The sequence below is a fragment of the Salvelinus fontinalis genome, chromosome 1 (assembly GCF_029448725.1).
Source record: "Salvelinus fontinalis isolate EN_2023a chromosome 1, ASM2944872v1, whole genome shotgun sequence".
NCBI lineage: Eukaryota > Metazoa > Chordata > Actinopteri > Salmoniformes > Salmonidae > Salvelinus > Salvelinus fontinalis.
In genome coordinates this window covers 53,947,679-53,966,533 of record NC_074665.1, presented here as the reverse complement: position 1 = coordinate 53,966,533, position 18,855 = coordinate 53,947,679, and the positions used below count along the sequence as shown (strand labels likewise).

The 18,855-nt window shown below is 42.3% G+C and overlaps 1 protein-coding gene across 13 annotated transcripts in view; it reads right to left on the bottom strand.

Annotated features, from left to right (window-relative positions):
• Positions 1–1,955: 1,955 nt before the first annotated feature.
• The window catches only part of LOC129857767 (pleckstrin homology domain-containing family A member 1-like), a 31,186-nt gene continuing 14,286 nt past the window's right edge, over positions 1,956–18,855 (bottom strand). For 2 of the 13 annotated variants that reach the window (XM_055926361.1, XM_055926317.1), the window contains exons 3-14: positions 18,191–18,247; positions 17,776–17,821; positions 11,683–11,780; positions 11,142–11,273; positions 10,738–10,878; positions 10,564–10,632; positions 10,078–10,142; positions 9,907–9,970; positions 8,290–8,379; positions 6,528–6,598; positions 5,776–5,850; positions 4,554–4,876 (exon numbers count right to left, since the gene is read on the bottom strand). In XM_055926361.1, the coding sequence (XP_055782336.1) occupies positions 4,651–4,876; positions 5,776–5,850; positions 6,528–6,598; positions 8,290–8,379; positions 9,907–9,970; positions 10,078–10,142; positions 10,564–10,632; positions 10,738–10,878; positions 11,142–11,273; positions 11,683–11,780; positions 17,776–17,821; positions 18,191–18,247 (1,134 nt within the window). In that variant the 3' untranslated portion in view covers positions 4,554–4,650. Of the gene's footprint in view, positions 5,147–5,261; positions 5,851–6,527; positions 6,599–8,289; positions 8,380–9,906; positions 9,971–10,077; positions 10,143–10,563; positions 10,633–10,737; positions 10,879–11,141; positions 11,274–11,682; positions 11,781–17,775; positions 17,822–18,190; positions 18,248–18,855 lie in introns of all 13 variants that reach the window. The other 11 variants (XM_055926326.1, XR_008759942.1, XM_055926375.1 and 8 more) reach the window with 11 other exon arrangements.

Below are 18,855 nucleotides of genomic sequence, written 5' to 3'. Positions count from 1 at the left end.
TTCGGATAGCCAGGGGTACACTCAGACATTACTAATAAACAAAGAATGTTTGTTTAGTGAGTCCACCAGATCAGCGGCAGTAGGGATGGCCAGGGATAAGTGTGTGAATTGGATGATTTTCCTGTCCTGCTAAGCATTCAAAATGTAATGAGTACTTTTGGGTTTCAGGGAAAATGTATGGAGTAAAAAGTACATTATTTTCTTTAGGAATGTAGTGAAGTAAAAAAAATAAAGAAATCTAAATTGTAAAGTACTGATACCCCAAAAAACGACTTAAGTAAAAATACTTTACACCCCAAGTCATGAAGCATGTATAATTCTGCCAGGGAGATAATGGATTTTCCTAAAATCCAGTTTTTTACTGTTCCCTATACGAACTAGTCACTTTTAGCAACTTACTCAACTCATGTAATTAGGCTACAAAAACAACAGCGAGGGATGGTGTGAGGGGTTTTATGGTGGCTGTGGGTTATAAGCCATTTATAAAATAATTATTGCTCAATCTTATAAAAAAAATACACAATTTCTTAATTAATTATGCCATATGTGTGGTCAGAAATGAATGAAACAAAACAGAAACCAATATGAGGGGAACTTGGATGGGGATGAATCATAATCAATTTTGTAAGGAAAGCTAACATTCAAAGGTTTTTATTTCAACAAACAATGATCCTATGATAATTAGCTAACTGCTCTTTGTGGTATTCTAACAGAAATCCAAACAGTTTTCTGAAGTTGCACATATTGAAGATTAAACAAATTGTTGTTATTGGAGGAAATATTGGCCAATTGCATGTGTGAGAAGCGGAAATTCCAATGTTATAGCTAGTGGCTTATATAGTGTAGTGAACAACACATCTCTGTTATGTTAGATGCCTGTGGTGGGCTGTAAAAGATCCAGCAAACAATGGACCAATGAATCACGGTCATAAACCACTCTCACATACTATGATTGGTTATGGGCCAGGGATATTTTAATGACTATGGTTTAATGAGGTGGTTGGACCAATACTCATGGCCCAGGCACTGGGATGGAGGTTGCCTAGGGCCCCCTGTGGGGCTATGGGGCTTGTCTAACATCCTCCTCCATCCCAATGGAGAGGGTCCTGTTTTCATAATGGTTCACTTTGTCTTGCCTTGCTAAGAGGGGAGTGAACTGACATTGGAGTTCATGACGTTTGGTGTTGTAAACACTCTTGCCCTTTGAATGTATTTTGTAAAAATGACATGGCAACCTATAGGGACAATATCAACCCAATTGAAAACGACTTTAGGTTACACCCTAATAAGGAAAATAAAGCAAGACAAATCTCAACTTGGACACATTGTTGGTGTGATATGTATCATTCTGCATGAGTACATGCAAAGGTCTCTTAGGGCCAACTGCAGCTTTATTTGTCTCTCAGAAGCCCCACAAAAGCCCGTTGTAGGCCAATAAAGGCAGAGAGACTGGGCTACCCCAGGCGCTGAGAGCCGTACTGGCCCACAGTCTATCCAGATGTTGTTTTTGTTGTCCACAAGCAACTGTATGACATCATTGGTCACCGTGGGCCTCCATTCAACCACACACACAACTTATATCACACACAGAACACCCAAACATTGTTGACTGCTAACTGACTATTACAAAAGGTCAGTCTGTATAGGAGTGAGTCAAATGTAGTGTGACATTTCTATTCTGGGAAGAAAGCAAAATGTTAAAACTTCACCACCAGGGGGCAGAGTAGTCATACAGTTAACTATTAGGCTGAGTAACAGAGGTTGAACCATTTCTTAGTATTTAGCATAGTTTATTTCACGGTTTATGATTTCTTAGAATTGTCTGGGTCATCTGGATTTAGTCCTTGATTTTATTTCAAAATGTGTAAATGGCCAGTGGGAAAGTTGGATGAGCAGATCATGAGCCACTGCTCATCTAGGTTGAACGGAATTGCAATAATTCAAATCAACACGAGCATTTTCGAAGTGTTTATTTCTTTCAAGTCATCACCGTAATAAATAGCGACAATTAAAATCTAGTACACAAGGCAAAATGGATTAGAAAAGCTTTGTTTTTTAATAGAATTTATGCAGGCACTTGAGCAGCTGTATGGTTTTGCAGAACCACTAATGAGATCTATTGAAAAAAGACAATTGAGTAGCATGGTTGGGTTAACCTTCACTACCTTGCAATACAGGCACAGGGAAGTTCAAACGGAAATATACATCTAAACACATTATATTACAACATAACTAAATAAAACAATCCCGACAAACTGTCACCAAAGAAAACCATGTTTTCACACACGCAGAACAAAGCAGTCAGTGTCAATTTTGTCATAACTTAACAAATCAGGTACCAGTCACTAGAAAAATGGTTAAAGCCACTGTACAGTATACAGGTATGAAGAGGTCAGGGGTAAAGCATGTTGGTGGCCAGTAGGAGTATTAATTTAAACATCTCTGCAAGACAATGACCATCCCTACCCTAGAAGTAATTGCTTTTCACTTTGGTCCCTTAATGAAGCCACCTCGCTCTGTCGCATAACTCACTCTCTCACCGAAGTCCTATTGGTACAAATCCAAACCCCATTACAATACCCTGCAGGATTAAGCAAATGTACATGGCTTGGTTAAGAACTGCACAGTCCTCTCGTACCAGTCCACAGTGTGTACCAACAACTTTCTAACTGTGATACTATAGTGTGGGTAGAGTGGGATTGTTGTAGGTTTTAAAGTCAGATAAAGAAAATGTATGTTGGAATAATTTGGTCATACACTATAAATTCAAGTAAATAACTAAAGACAACATTAGTTCAATAAAAACAACAGTGCATGCATGAAATGAACAGGTCTGATTAGTTCTATGTTACTTGACAACTATTCAGTCATTGGATAATATAGCTTGGCGCATTGCAGTCAAAAACATGATTTTTCTGTGTTTTATATATATTTCCACACTATGAGGTTGGAATAATACTTAGAAATTGTGAAGATTAAGATAATGCCATTTTTGTGTAAGAGCTGTTTGAAAATACTGCCTGAAAATGTTGTTTGTTTTGGTGGGATGAGTTTGGCTTGCCTGGTGATGGTATAAATGAATAAACCACAAACAAAAAGGAGTTTCAAACCTCTGCCAGGAACAGATGGTTTTCAGGTTACATATCCCTCCCATTAGGGTCTTCCAATTATGCCCCTCACTCAGATCACTCCCAGAAAGACCAAGCAAAAATCTTGATTGAGAAATTGCTCTTTGCTAAGAAGCTATTTTCGTATTTTTTTTTAACAGTAATGTACTTAATTGTTACCCAGAAATTATTTGATATTGAGATAAATGTTGCATTGGACCTTTAAAATATCCACTTACTTGCTTGCTTGGCACAGAGTGGTATAAAATATTATCCTCACAAATTGCTGAATTAATCTGTGTGAGTCCACATAGTCATGAGCTGCAGGTATACACTGAGTGCACAAAACATTAGGAACACCTGCTCTTTACATGACAGACTGACCAGGTGAATCCAGGTAAAAGCTATGATCCCTTATTGATGTCACATGTTAAATCGACTTCATCAGTGGAGATGAATGGATGTTTAAGCCTTGAGACAATTGAGACATTGAATGGCACACATACACAATCCGAGGGAGAATGGGCAAGACAAAAGATTGAAGTGCCTTTGAATGGAGTATGGTCGGTGCCAGGTGCACCAGTTTTAGTGTGTAAGAACTACAACGCTGTTGGGTTTCCCGTGTGTATCAAGAATGGTCCACCACCCAAAGGACATCCAGCCAACTGGACAACTGTGGGAAGCATTGGAGTCAACATGGGCTAGAATCCGCGTGGAACACTTTCGACACCTTCGACTCCATGCACTGACAAATTGAGGCTGTTTTGAGGGCAAAAGGGGATGAAACTCAATATCAGGAAGATGTTCCTCATGTTTCGTACACTCAGTGTGTATATTTTAAATCAACATAAAAAAAATATTTAAAAAAAAGTTTTCTAAACTGAATTAACCCTATTAAATAAATAAGAAGAGAGCAAGCAGGTGGGAGACAATGGCAAATAGCGCATAATCTTTGGTGTAGAGTTCAGTGTAAATCTCACCCTCCCAGCCCACAGGGACAGCTGATTCCAGGACTTCATGTGAGTGTCCACAGGCCTTGACCACTGAGTAGATGCCAAACAATGAAAACAAGGAGAGAACGTAACCCCCCTGTCTCTTTGTCTGAGTGACCTCCAACTCTAATGTGACTAGGGTTGACTAGCTGGGGAAGATTAACAGCTTCACAAACAGGGGGTCGAGATGGTTGGAAGTCAGACACATTATACAGACTAACTTTGGCTTGGAATCCAGTGCCTGCTTTTTGTCATTTCCATCCAAATGACTTCTGTTCAGTTTGGTGGAGATGAGACAAGCGGCCCACTGTTCAGCTGCTCTCGGATATTCAAAAGCATTCTTCTCATTTCCCCCATTATCACTGTTGTCATACAGCCTCTCCTCTGTAGCCCACCCCCTCTGCCAGGTTACGGGGTAGTGTGGGGGTAGTTCATGGGTCAGACTTCGCTGACCGGCAGGTCGTCAGCGTCCAGGTCAAGGGGGGGTTCAGGTGGGTAGGGCTCGAAGCTGCTGCGCCGTCTCCATGGTGACTCGAGGGCAGTGTCGGCGGTCACTTGGACAGGTGTGTCTCCTGCAGGGACAGTCGGGCGTGGTTGGGTCGCGGCAAGAGGCTCATGAAGTGCTCGCTGTCCCACGCAAGGCTCCGAGCGTACACCGCCCGCGACAGAAGGGCACCCTGGGTAGGGTGGCACTGCAGATATGGGCGAGCGAGGGACGGGGGGCCCCGGTTGGCTGCGGTAGAATGTGGAAGGGGAGGAACGGCCACAGTGCTCCTGCTGAGAGAGGAGGCAGGCGTGTGTCCCACAGAATCACAGTCAGATGGGAAACATGGTGAGTTGTGAATAGAGCCAGTGCCAGACTTTTGGTGTAGCGGCTGATGCAGCAGCAGTGGTAGTAGTAGAAGTAGTGGTAGCCGCAGTTGCAGACCGTAGAAGTGCTAGCAGAGCAGTGACGGGTACAGGGAGGAGTGCAGTGGTAGTGAAAAGCAGAAGAAGTGGTAGTGCTCATTTTTTTAAAGTTAGTATTTCACTGTCAGATTTCAATCTCTGTAAAAAACAAAACAAGAGGGGGTGGGGAATAAAGTAAGTAAAAAAGAAAAACATGTCAGTGACCAGTTGGTGTTGTTATTGGGAGGGAACATACGCAGTAGCACCTACTTACCCAATCCATTTACCCAGCGAAAAGAGTTAGTGATGGATACTTAAATAACTCCCGATTGCCTTTGCTGGCTATTCAAAAATATATTTTCTCACAAATCTATGTTGTGTAAAGCATCACCAAAGTCATCATAATTCTGTATCATGCATTCAAACATGCAGCCGGGCACAGAACATTTGCCAAAACATATGTGCATGACTTGAAGCAGACCATGCAACGGAAACACCTACACCGCAACGGCTTATATGTGAGTAAACAAAGGGCTGAGTGATTCTTCAAGTATGCCAGGGCGGTTAGTTTAAGAGCTTCAGAGTACATGTGCTTATACAGAAGTCGTCATCATACAAACATGCAGAACACAAAACACACCAACAGCTAAACTGTTATTGATGTTAAGAAGACTAGGTTTTAGTTCCCAAAGACAACATTAATTCAGACTTCAAGTTGTCTTGGCTTAGAAAATGAGAAGTTAACTGGGTTATGCAAGTCAACAGTTTGAGAGAGTAAACACACATACAGGCAGCGGACAGGAGGTAGAACTAGAGACAGGCAGGATGTGAGACATCTAAGACAGGTACACAGCTGCAGGAGACTGCAGAGAGAGAAAGAAAGACAAGGAGAGTTAGAGACATATGAAGTGACATGACAGGACAGAGACAGGAAACAGGTCGTGCAACAGCTTTCATCACTGTACCAGAGAGGCATTAGTTGTGTGTGTGTGTGTGTGTGTGTGTGTGTGTGTGTGTGTGTGTGTGTGTGTGTGTGTGTGTGTGTGTGTGTGTGTGTGTGTGTGTGTGTGTGTGTGTGTGTGGTAAGGGTTTCAAAGTTAGAGGGATGTTTAAAAAGTTTTGTCCTCTTCAACAATGGTGACAACAGGGCCTATCAATAGCAAGAAGTGGAAGTGAGTGGGGTGTGGAAGTGGGAGTGAATGGGAGGTAGTGACTAGCTGCAGAGGTCCAGGGAGGTTAAGATACAGTAAGTCAAGGGAATGAGTTTATGGGACTAACCCCAGGGCTGACATAGAGCATGAAGAGGAAGACAGGAAAAGCAAAAAAGCAGAGGTAGAGGAGAGGAGGACTTTGAGTTGGAGTTATGGAATGGGCAGCGGGATGGAGGGGTTAAAGCCTGCACAGGGAGGGACATGTACAGTTTGGTTTTTAGGGAGGCAGATGGGTGACTCTCCAGTCCACACCATGACATAAAAAAACAAAAAGTGAGTGAAAACCAACAGTATATAGAAGGCACTTTGGGGTACAGGAGCTGACATACGTGCTGCACTCCCCGATTCGGGCCGTATACCTCTGTATACAGGGGTTTGACAGCCGTCTGGCCTGCCGCATCTGCAACAACACAGTGGACAGCTGGATTAGAGCAGGCTGGGGAGGGCCAGCCTAGCCCACAGTACAGGGGGAAGAGAGGGAGTGGTAGAAAGAGAAGTATACATGTGGAGCAGGGTTTCCGTTAGTCGGTAATAGCCTGCTTTTGGCCGATAAAAAAAATTAAAAGCTGATAAATAAAATTGGCGCCAGCCAACTGTCCGGGAGAATAAGAAAAATCCCATTGCAAAATGCTTTCTAGCCTATCCATTAATGGAAATACCAGTCGATGCCATGCTTATCGGTCGATGGGTTCATTTGCATAACTTTGTGGAATTAAATTGGCACAGCATAAATATACAGAGCCTAGTTTAAGTGAAAAATCTCTGACAGTGCGAGAGCTGCTGCTACAACTCCTGGAGTGAAATGAGCTTTTATAAGCCTAATCACTGTGAAACAATTCTTAATAAAATTGTGTGTTAACTGCTTTGATTGCCACCATTTAAAAAGAGCTGATATTTTTATTTCTCAACTGATAATTGAAGCTCACTTCCCATTCACCATTCAAGTGCATATAACGGTAGGCAAGCTTCAGCGCGTCACACACCACTATGCAATGATCTGGAAACAGTATGCATTTTATTTTTTTTTTACCTATACTTCATTGTTTGAAAACAGACCTCCCCTTTTTCTGACAGATATTTTCATCTCAGTCTCATGAAATCGCTCGCATGTGCAGTGCACTTTTGACTACAGTGTTTTACTGCTAACTATATTATGCAACGAACATCAGCAAGTAGTCTACCGCATTGTGCACATTGCTGCGCCTATAATGTGAATAAATAATAGTTGATCAACATTTTATGCTAAACGGTCTGCTCTGTTGCATCAGCCTCATTGCTTTTTAAAATGTTTTTGATGTATTCTAGGCTACTGGCACAAGGTGCGTATGAAATTGTAATGTATCCTCCCACAACTGTCCCAGAGTCTGTTTGGAATACGCTATTTCTTCCTCGCACAGAACGACAAGCTGAACAATAGAATAGGTACACTTTTCTACTACGGGGGATAGTAGATTGACATAGACTAGTGATGTTGCTGTTCGTTACTCGTCTTGTTGGCTGAGGAAAAGTACACGTGGACAGTTACGCTAACATCTTCAAACGCACATCAGAATTTGTCGTTGCATCCTTGACTTGCATGTTCTGTTAAGAAGAATTACCATAATCTAAATGTGATCTGTCATTTTGAGCACAGTGGGTGGACGCCCTTATCAGGTTATGCACCCAATGGATATGGGTCTGGTACATTTCTCAAATGTCCAGTAAATTAAACTGCTGCCGGTCAAATGTCCGGTGCCACATTTTTCTAACGGAAACCCTGATGTGGCGATTGCCTATGCAATGCCACTGTCACAAAGAGGGCAAATACCTACAGTAGGAGGGGGACCTGGGTGAGGATGCCAAACTCTACCCTCTGCAGTCAGTACAGAATGCGACATACTTTTCACTCCTCCCTGCATCCTCACTGTTTGTGTGTGTGTGGTGTGTGTCTGAGCCATCTCTCTTGGCTTGGGCTGCCATGAACGTGTGAAACAAATGGAGATCAGATCAGTTTGTGTTGCTACTAAGGACCAGACAGACAGGAGACTGGCCAGAAGTGACAGCGCATGCAGTAGCCCTATAACCACAGTGGCCTGCTGGGTGGTTACATACTGTGGCTGCAGATCTCCCAGGTCCCCGCTGGGCTACGATGGCACCAGAGACAGCCTTGATCCAGCTGTGCATCTCCTCTGGACTGTCAGCCTGCAAAGAAAGAGGAGACGGGAGAATGAGGCAGGAGGATGGAGGAAGGGTGTGGGGATAAGGGGCAAATAGTAAAGTGGGGAAAGTCAAGGATGAGGGAAAGAAATACACTGAAGGGGTAAAATTCTTGACATTAATCTACACCAGGGATTGGCAACTGGCTGCCAGCCCGTGGATCAATTTCCCAAAAATATATTTCAAAACATTCTTGGGGTTCTCAATTTACGGTTGAGTTACAATAGTAGAATACACAAGGTGCGAATTTGAAATGTGGTTGTGCATCAGCGTTTGTTTATGTGTTATGTCAGTCACAGGTTGACATTTGTCACAAGTCTTGTCCTGGAGGCAGAAGTGAGCGATATCCCCTTAGATAGGCCTTCTGCTAAATCAGAATTACCTATATTGTAAAAATTCATGAACAAAAATGAGCTTTTTGGTCTTAATTTAAAGTTAAGCATTAGGGTTAGCAGTGTGGTTAAGGTTAGGTTTAAAATCAGATTGTATGACTTTGTGGCTGTGCCAGCTAGTGACCACTGAAGAGCTGCTTTTAGAACACGATTCATTATCACTCAATTAGCCCATGTCAGCAAATCTTTTGGGCGGGATTGGTAAATTAGTCTAGCTAGCTATATAAACTTGTAGTAATCATGGTCGAATTACTGACCGGTGGGGCCCCAATGATTTTAAAAGTCACTCTCACTCAGATATTATATTAACATGTTAAAATATGTAAAATTGCAGGAAATTAGCTGTAAAACTGATAATTGTCCCCCAAGGTGAAATCGGGGAGGGGACTGTGGACCGGCTGCTGTACGTGATATCTCAGACAGCACTGGACCGATTCTGATGAAACGGGTAAATTATGCGTCTTACCATAGAGCCAGCATTTACAAAAATACACTTGATTGGCCCAAGGCACGAGCTATCGTGATTAACAGAAATGTACTAGGGCACACGTGATATCTCAATTGGCCCAAAGGGGGGCGACCATAGAGATTCTATTAAATTACCAGAGGGGCTATGTCATAAACCCTCAAAGTTCCAGAATCGGGTGAAAATGGCAGACATATTAGTTAGGGAGAATATCAAACCAGTCTAATTGGAATGAATGGCTGTACAGGCATAATCCTGATTTTATTTATGCAGGAGATCTCAGAAATTGCGTAATATAATTATTGTCAACCTAAAACATTGTCATATAATCATAAATACAGTTTATACAGGTTTTATACACATTTTCTGTATAAATAGCCTTTAAAATATATGTAAACAGACCATACATGTCTCAATTTTTGTATGATAAAATATCAGTAGTTGTTGTATTTACAACTTGTCAATGTCCTATCATCTACTGATTTCAGCCAGTGTATGGCTGTGGGTCCCCCCGGATGGTACGCCAGCGGCCCCTCCAGCCCCTCATCATTAGTTCAGATTTTTTGTGGCCGCCAGCCCCACCAAAGTTGCCCATCCCTGATTTAGACATTATGTAATAGTGTGTTGGTAAAAAGATGTTTGGTCTCTTCTCACCTGGATGTAAAAAGTCCTAGAAGTGGTGACAACCTCAAAGAGATTATCCCTCATCATGATGTCACTGGAAATACAAAGCCAACAGTGATCAAAATCAAAGTTGGCTACATGCTAAATGTAGGTGGATGTAGAGTCTACGTTTTACCATGACAATGTTGAGTTGTGCAGTACCTCTGTTTGCACTCCTGAACTTTGTGGACCTCCTTCAATGGAATCATTCTCAGAGGCTCCTTCTCCTGAAGAGAGAGGGGGAGTGGTTCAAGAAAATGAAAAATAACATTTTAAGAGCCCAAAATGTATAACATAGTGCTATAACGTGTGCTATATCCTTATGACACTTGCTCCACAATCTTTGGGAATCCTCTTTGTCGTATAAAACCAACTTTCAAGACCTTATTGATACAGTATATTTGGAAGACAAGGGAGAAAGACTGTCCACTGTTGATGCCAAATAGACACATGCTGGTGCAAAATAGGGGCAAGCATGGAAGTGCTTTGTGGTGTGTGTGTGTGGGGGGTAGGGCACAGAGACAGTGGCATGCTAGGACATGTGTAGAAATGGCATAAGATTCCAGGGACTTGAGGTGGAGCGGACAAACCCAGTGTGAGTAAAAAGTCATTCTGGTATGCTTTCCAGCGTTAATGAAAATTGCTTACCAGATCTGATTTGAAGTAACTCATGGTGTTATCCTCCAGTAAGAAATATCTCCTTTTCCAATTTCTCATCTGGGGAAAAGAAAATAGCAATTTACTTCCTCATACTCATGGCCTCATACTTTAACATAAAATACCCCAAACTCAGAGCCCCTCACTGTACCCCACTACACTCACCACAGCTCCCTGCTTCACACAGTAGCCAGACTTGATGACCGCCCGGTCCTGGGTCGGCCTTCCCAGAAAGTATGGCAGCTGGCTGTACGACCTCCGCAGCAAATCGCGCTCCGAACCCTCCTGGCCCTCGCCCCCTTCCTGCTGTTGGAGGGAAATACACCATAGGTGATTTACATCCACAACATCTCAGTTAATTTACAACTTAATAAGAGGCTGACTAGGTAAGGCTATATCTAGTGATGCTGAGTTATGGGGGTAGACATAAGTCATTATGGCACATTCAGTCCCACTTTATTTGGATAGTCCCCTAAAGAAAGACTGCAGATGCTCAAACTATCAACTGAACTCTATTGACATGCATCTAGCTAGGGTTAGGGATAGGTAGGGCGGCTAGCCTTGGCTACCTGCGTCTGGGTGATGATGGGAACTCCCCCAATGATGTCAGTCCTGTAGGAGACCTGCTTCTTTGGTCCCAGGATGTCCAGAAGAGCTTTCTGGTTCTCCACATTCTGTTGGGCATTACATGACTTTGGCACCTGCAAGAGAAAACAGTGTGACAAGCATTCATAACATGTACAGTAGACCTCAATTCTGTGACTGTTTCAGGGGGATAACACCTTAGGACAACCATATTTCTGTGTATGTTGGTTAATTACTTCCGCAGACATCCGCTCCTGTTCCTAGCCCCTTTTTGAGGTTGGAGGGATTCCAAGAGTAGAGTGGGAGTACTGCACAGCTCCCCCAACTCAAGGGCAGAAAGGTCTCTACCAAGAATACACCCTCCTGAGTCACTCTCTGACTCACATACAAGTGAAACCTTGAGATTTTACTCACTTTAAGGAAATATTCAGTAACGAACAGGAAATCATTGTTTTCTAAAGAGGACGAGGCAGGGTCTTCAGGTCCTTAGTAATAGAAGACCGTGCAGAATTGAGTGAGACTCACAGTGATTTTGGTGGCCTTGTTGAGAGCATTCACCCATTCCACCAGGTCCTGCTGATCATTGGCCTGGAGGAAGAATTTCCTCATGCCAGCATTGATGACTGAGAAAGAGGAAGGGAAAGGCCAAGAAAGAGAAGGAAGACAATAGTGAGTGACCCAAATCAAAAGTTGACATGAAAATGTTTGTTTAACAAGATAAAACACTGTAGCTTAATAAGAGCTTGGTTGAGAGGGAAGAGTGGATTGTCTGCTGTTACTAATAAGACGAGGCATAGCAGGAGCATTGGGTCCATTATATGAGAGTGGAAAAAGTCATCAGCAGCCCTACCCATCCCCGCTGTAATGACCGTTCATACCTAATGTTAACAAAAAAGGGCTCGAGGCCATCACAAATCACACACGCACTTGTCAATCACAAAGGGGTTTTAGGTCAATTCTTGATTCTGGCACAGAGAGCACTCCTGTCTCCATACATCGTTCTCTCGTAATTATTTAATCCCTAACTTCCTCTACTCTTCACCTTCTCCCCTTCTGATCAATGTGTTAAATTACATTATAGCCGAGCCTACCAGACGGGCTAAATGCCTTTTAGAGCACCAGCTCTTCCGGACGACTCTGTGATCACGCTCTCCGTAGCCGATGTGAGAAAGATCTTTAAACAGTTCAACATTCACAAGGCCACGGGGTCAGACGGATTACCAGGACATGTACTCAGAGCATGCACGGACCAACTGGCAAGAGTCTTCACCAACATTTTCAACCTCTCCCTGACTGAGTCTGTAATACCTACAAGTTTAAAGCAGACCACCATAGTCCATGTGCCCAAGAAAGCAAAGGTAACCTGTCTAAATGGCTACTGCCCGTAGCACTCATGTCGGTAGCCATGAAATGCTTTAAAAAGCTGGTCATCAACACCATCATCCCGGAAACCCTAGACCCACTCCAATTCGCATACCGCCCCAACAGATCCACCGATGACACAATCTCAATCGCACTCCACACTGCCCTTTCGCACCTGGACAAAAGGAACAGCTATGTGAGAATGTTGTTCATTGACTACAGCTCAGCGTTCAACATCAGTGCCAACAAAGTGCATCACTAAGCTAAGGACCCCAGTACTAAAGACCTCCCTCCACCCCCAGTTTGTAAGGGTAGACAACAACACCTATGCCATGCTGATCATCAACACGGGGGCCCCTCAGGGGTGCGTGCTAAGTCCCCTCCTGTACTCCATGTGCACCCATGACTGCGTGGCCAAGCACAACTCCAACACCATCATCATCATCATTAAGTCTCTCACTCTCTCAGCGTGATTCATCACTCCAGAGAACACATTTCTACTGCTCCAGAGTCCAATGGCAGAGAGCTTTACGCCACTCCAGCCGACACTTGTAATTGCACATGATGATTTTAGGCTTGTGTGCAGCTGCTTGGCCATAGAAACCCATTTTATGTTTGTCTATGGAGAATGCATGGCTGGTTGCTAACTTTTTTACGTGTCAGCAACTGGTTCGGCTGAAATAGCCGAATCCACTAATTTGAAGGGGTGTTCACATACTTTTGAATATGTAGTGTATGACAATCTGGATACCGCACAAGCCTAGATACAACTGTAAAATTAATTTCAATATTGTTTGGAATGATTTTACCCACAGATTACCCATTATATTGACCAGATACTCTAGTGGCCGCTCTAACAATGAAAATACATTTCTTCAAAAATGGAAAACAGTCGGGTGGAGGCAAGATCAGGTGGGCCAATGAGAGGGCTACACGCGTGTGAACAAAAGGCACAATTCCGATAGTGTTTTTTCTCAAAGTTAAATCAGTACACTCATAACAACCTAGGCATTACAAAACTTCTATTCGATCAAATAAGCCACACGTAGCAAATAAGCCATAAAATGTTTTATCCAAATTCGACACTCATTGACCACCAATACAAAAACTCCTTGCTTGGTGAGCAAAGAAATAAGAAAAAAACAGCACCTGCTGGAGAAGACAGATTTTGGGCTCTTATTATCCTCTAACTTCGCCTCTTTCTCTATGTTTTACCCTATTTTCTTCCAACAGGAAATCCGGTTGACTGACAGGCTTCCCAGACTGCCTCCAATCTTAAAAATGTTCCTTAAGGTATCTTGTATTAGTGTACCAAGCTTGATACTTGCATCATAAAAAAATGGAACAATTATTTCATCTGCTGGACTAGAGATAACATAACTGACAAGGTGTTAATGGCCCGCAAGTGGTTTTGGAGCAGCCTGCGACCGTTTAATAATGTAAAATGCCAACAGAGATGCACCCAGACCAGCGCCAACGCGCAATAGAAGGAAAAAAACTTTATGCCGGTAATATGGGTGACAACTTTTGAGACAAGTGGCTCTCTGTAGTAATGGTGCAACCACCATGGTTACGAATCTGTGCTCTAGGGCACTCAGAAACAGCAGTACAGCGAAGCCTAATCATTACAAAAATTATCTGGCACAGCAAAATATTTGACAATAAAATGGTTGCACTTCAGAGTCCTGCTCACAAGTCACATCACCAGTTGTTATGTCCACACAAATCCCACAGTGATAGAAACTGAAAGCAGAGAGATCATCACCATTGATTGAACATTAATGCTGTGGAATAAATGAGTGATTCAATGAGTGGGAGAGAATCAGTAACAGGCAGACATGGCATGGGCATTTCGTTAAACATACTGAAACAAGTAGACCATGGGAAAAAAATAAGATCAGGCAATTAATCTAAATGTGCTAAAAATGAAACTAAAATGGTATCATCTGACAGGGGTGTGTATACCATGTTACCACAAACAATTTACCCCACTTTAAGCTGTACCAACACAGTCTGGCTGAAGAGGTGTGTAAAAAAGGTGGTGGGGGTTATCAATATAAGTGAATAACAAGCTGGGAGAGGTCGTCTAAGATCTGACTCACAGCTGCAATCGTGTGGTTGAGTCACACAGCAGCATCAGAGCCACAAACACACAGACATGAACTTGCCACTCTGACTCTCATTTTATTGTAAGTCCATCTGGGAAGTATGACTGCGTTTCTCAAACAGCTTTCAATGAAAACACCCATTAACACATGTGCAGTAGGGAGGCGCGGTGGTAATTATAGTCGAAATCAACAAAACACGCAAACAGCGGTTTTAAAAATGCCCCAGACTATCTAGAATGGGTTCGATTAGGATGCCAGCATCCTATCAAAACCCAAACAGGGACAGTAAACGTAGTGTTTCCTCCAATTGAGGACGATGGGGGGACGGGGGGGGACTTCCAGATTGTCATACCAACCTTGTGCCACCTCAGGATATTCGGAAATACCGGAACTCAACACAAGGTGCACTATTTTCAAACCCCACTGATCCACTGACCTATTTTAAGGACATATATGCCAGCTTATAAAGCTATACAAATAATAAAACAAATTGTTATACTCACAGTTTGTTGCATGCACAAAACAAACATTATAATCCAGGAGGGGATTCTCTGCTGTTACCAAGTGAAGCTTGATTTTGGAAGAAGCTAACCCCTTCGCTAGACAGTCAACTAGCTACTAAATGATCGAACCAAATGCCCTATTGCAAAGCATTTAGCACATTTCAGACTTAACTTAATAGTTAAAAAATATTTAGCTGGCAAACATTTAGTTGTGAGTTCCATACTGTAACTAAATCCCCTGGCGTGTGCTGCACAACAGTGAGTGACTCACAAGGCTCTCTCGTCGTTGTGTGCTTTTTAACAATCATCACCTAACTGGGGACAACCGGTAAGCTTTAAATTGAAAAATGTATCTCCTAACGTATTGCACAAGAGGACTGCAGTTATTTACGTAAATCTACGTAACCCCCAAAAAGTTATTGTTTAACATGAGATGGCCATAAACAACAATAACTAGTAATGCTGCATACTCAAATAAAAAGGTTAAAATCTCATCTTTCTGGTAAAAAAAAAAAGTTAACTGCTGAGGTGTAGTCACTTTTCAGGACACAAGTTCAAGTATAATATGAAATATTTTATGATGCATATCCTATTCAACAAAACTGTACGAACAAGGCTTGAACGGACTTGTATGCTTTATAAATATAGTGTCATCAAATTACTAAGATTTCACCTTCCTTATAACTGTAAATACATATTTGTATGTTTAGTGTTAGAGAAACATTGCATATTTTCTCTCTTGATCAAAACGTCTGCCCCGTCTTCCTGAACTTGCTAGGAACTCGCCTTTCATCTCATTAATATTGTCCTTCTAAAAAGGTGCTTTTTTTGGGGTTTAAAGTCGGAATTATTTTAGATGAATGGCTATATATCAATCTCTGAATGTGCTACAGTGATGAAACCACTCTCTCCTACTGCACTACAATGTAAGGATTGCACGCATGTGCTTTGTCAGTGGCGAGTTCAGCCAAGAGTTGATGGAAAGTCGGAAGAGCAAATTAAATGGTAGGAGGGACATCCCAGATACAAGTGGTTTCAGATCTCACATCTTACGTCACACGGGCTAAAAGAAATTACACTACTGTGTCCGTTGGGAACCAGGGCTATCGCTCATTTCGATCTATGGTGTCCACAGATCAATTTATAAGCAAAGATGTTGGTCGGAACCGGTACCAGAACCACGCAGGTCCCCCAAACGTGGGACTTCACATTTAAGAGGTTAAAAAGTAGTTACAAATATTCAAATGTGTTAAAAAAACGTCAAAATAAATAGTTAACGGTATTGACAATATTGAAAAAAAACATACAGTGGCTATTTCCAAATATGCCGCTATAAGGTATACCACCCAAGCCTAAAAGCCAATTTATGCCTGATGTGGCAATACGGTCCTGAGGCTCCGTACAGAGGGTGCGACGCAACCGCGGAACATCCGGAGGCTTGTGAAGGCCAAATCAAGCTCTGTACTGCATGGCTGTGCACCTCCCAAATGTTTTAGCAATACGGAGGGCTCTGTATAGCTGCACACTGACATGATTGGTTGACGGTAGGTGGGGCTGTACGTCCTGAATAAACACAAAATCACATCCGTGACAACAGCTCTGCACCGCAAAGCACAAGTAGTATGAATGCCCTGACTTCTAGGGAGGCCGCATCGCAGTAAATGCTGTACGGCCAATGCAGATGCCGGAATGACCATAAAATCGGCTTTAAATGCTGACACACACACACACACACCATTCTGAACCAGATAAACCAAGAGGGCAAGAAGGGACCATATACAGTAAGTACCCTGGTCAGCTGCTACCCTGCATGCCTCTGTTGAAGCTAAGCAGGGATGTCCTTAGCATGTCAAGGGGAAAGCAAGCAGAGGTGAAAGAGGTGAGAGAAGGGCAAGTATGCATTCCTCCCTCAGGTTCAAGTTAATCTAAACACTCTAGCCTTGTGTACATAGTGGCATCTGTCAGGGCAGACAGATGGTCATTGTCACTCCTGAAAATATATTAATGTATTGCTGGACAGAAACATGGACTCAGCTACCCTCATATGACTTCATCATTTGGCCAATTCAGCTCACACAACTTGGGAAAAAGAGCCCATGGCCATATAGACTTTATTTTAAACTTTTTTTATTTCACCTTTATTTAACCAGGTAGACTAGTTGAGAACAAGTTCTCATTTGCAACTGCGACCTGGCCAAGATAAAGCAAAGCAGTTTGACACATACAACAAAACAGAGTTACACATGGAATAAACAGTCAATAATACAGTAGAAAAAGTCTATATACAGTATGTGCAAATGAGGTAGGATAAGGGAGGTAAGGCATTAAATAGGCCATGGTGGCGAAGTAATTACAATATAGCAATTAAACACTGGAATTATAGATGTGTAGAAGATGAATGTGCAAGTAGAGATACTGGGGTGCAAAGGAGCAAGATAAATAAATACAGTATGGGGATGTCCACTACAGTTTAGATGTCCACTAACCTTCTAAATCTAGAACTAAGTTTACAGAACTCTGTATACAGTATCTGTGGCTATGGTTCATAAATACTGAAAAGGTCATAAAAAGCCCAGCCAAGTTGCAAACATTTCCATATGAATTGAGCAGAGGAAAGAGAATAGTTATTCTCAAAACAATCTTACCAAAGCAAAACTCCGCCTTTGGTCTTTGCTTAGTGGCGTCGCTGACCTACAAGGCAAGAGAAGTACAAAAACCACAATTAACGATTGCTCACAGTGAACGTACACAGAGTATTTAAAACATTTAGAACACCTGTTCTTTCCATGACAGAGTGACCAAGTGAATACTATGATCCCTTCCTGATGTTAAATCCACTTCAAATCAGTGTAGATGAAGGGAAGAAGCCAGGTTAAAGGGTTATCAGATGCCAGGCACATTGGTTTGTGTCTTGGGGGGGGGGGGGGGGTGCAACTCAATATTAGGAAGATGTTCTTAATGTTTGGTTTACTCAGTGTATATTAATATCCCTTTTTCAACAAGCACCTATCGAGAAAGTATCAAATCAATGATGTGCAAATTCATTAGCAGATCTCTTACCTTGGAGATGTATGTGAGTTTGAGTGAGCCAACACAGACCGCACCAATGGGCAGGTTCTATATGGGAAATAGTTAGGTGAGGAACTATTATATAGCATTGAATACTGCATATTGTTATAAACTCTGATGCAAACCATGACCTTATATGCTGGGTGCTCTCATATTATGCATTTGGGGTTCTCTATTCTAAAGAACAGAGTGGGTTACGGGGGAACTTCAACAAAAAATGAGTGGATGAGTGGATTTAGGCTACATTGTTTGGTTATTAAGATTCTGATTGAACTTACAGATTTTCTCTCTATAAAAAGAACCTGGGGGAATTATTCACTCTCCGCAAAAGGCATGAATCACTTATGTTTTAGCACACTCGCTAAGTCTGTAAAGATTGTAGGGCTGGCACAGGGAGGATAAGATTCATTTCCAAAAGTTCCAAATACACAGGGGGGTTTCACCAAAGCCGTGTATTATTCATTAGGTATGTCATAGTTGTTTTTCAAAGATGCATTATGATGCATTACAAGCGCAAAACATTTGAACAAAAATGACAATTTTGACATTAAGCGGGGCCATTTCACATAACAATTAGTCGTAAAAATATCATGGCTATATACAGGGAGTAACAGTACCGAGTCAATGTGCTGGGGTATGAGGTAATTGCGGTAGCT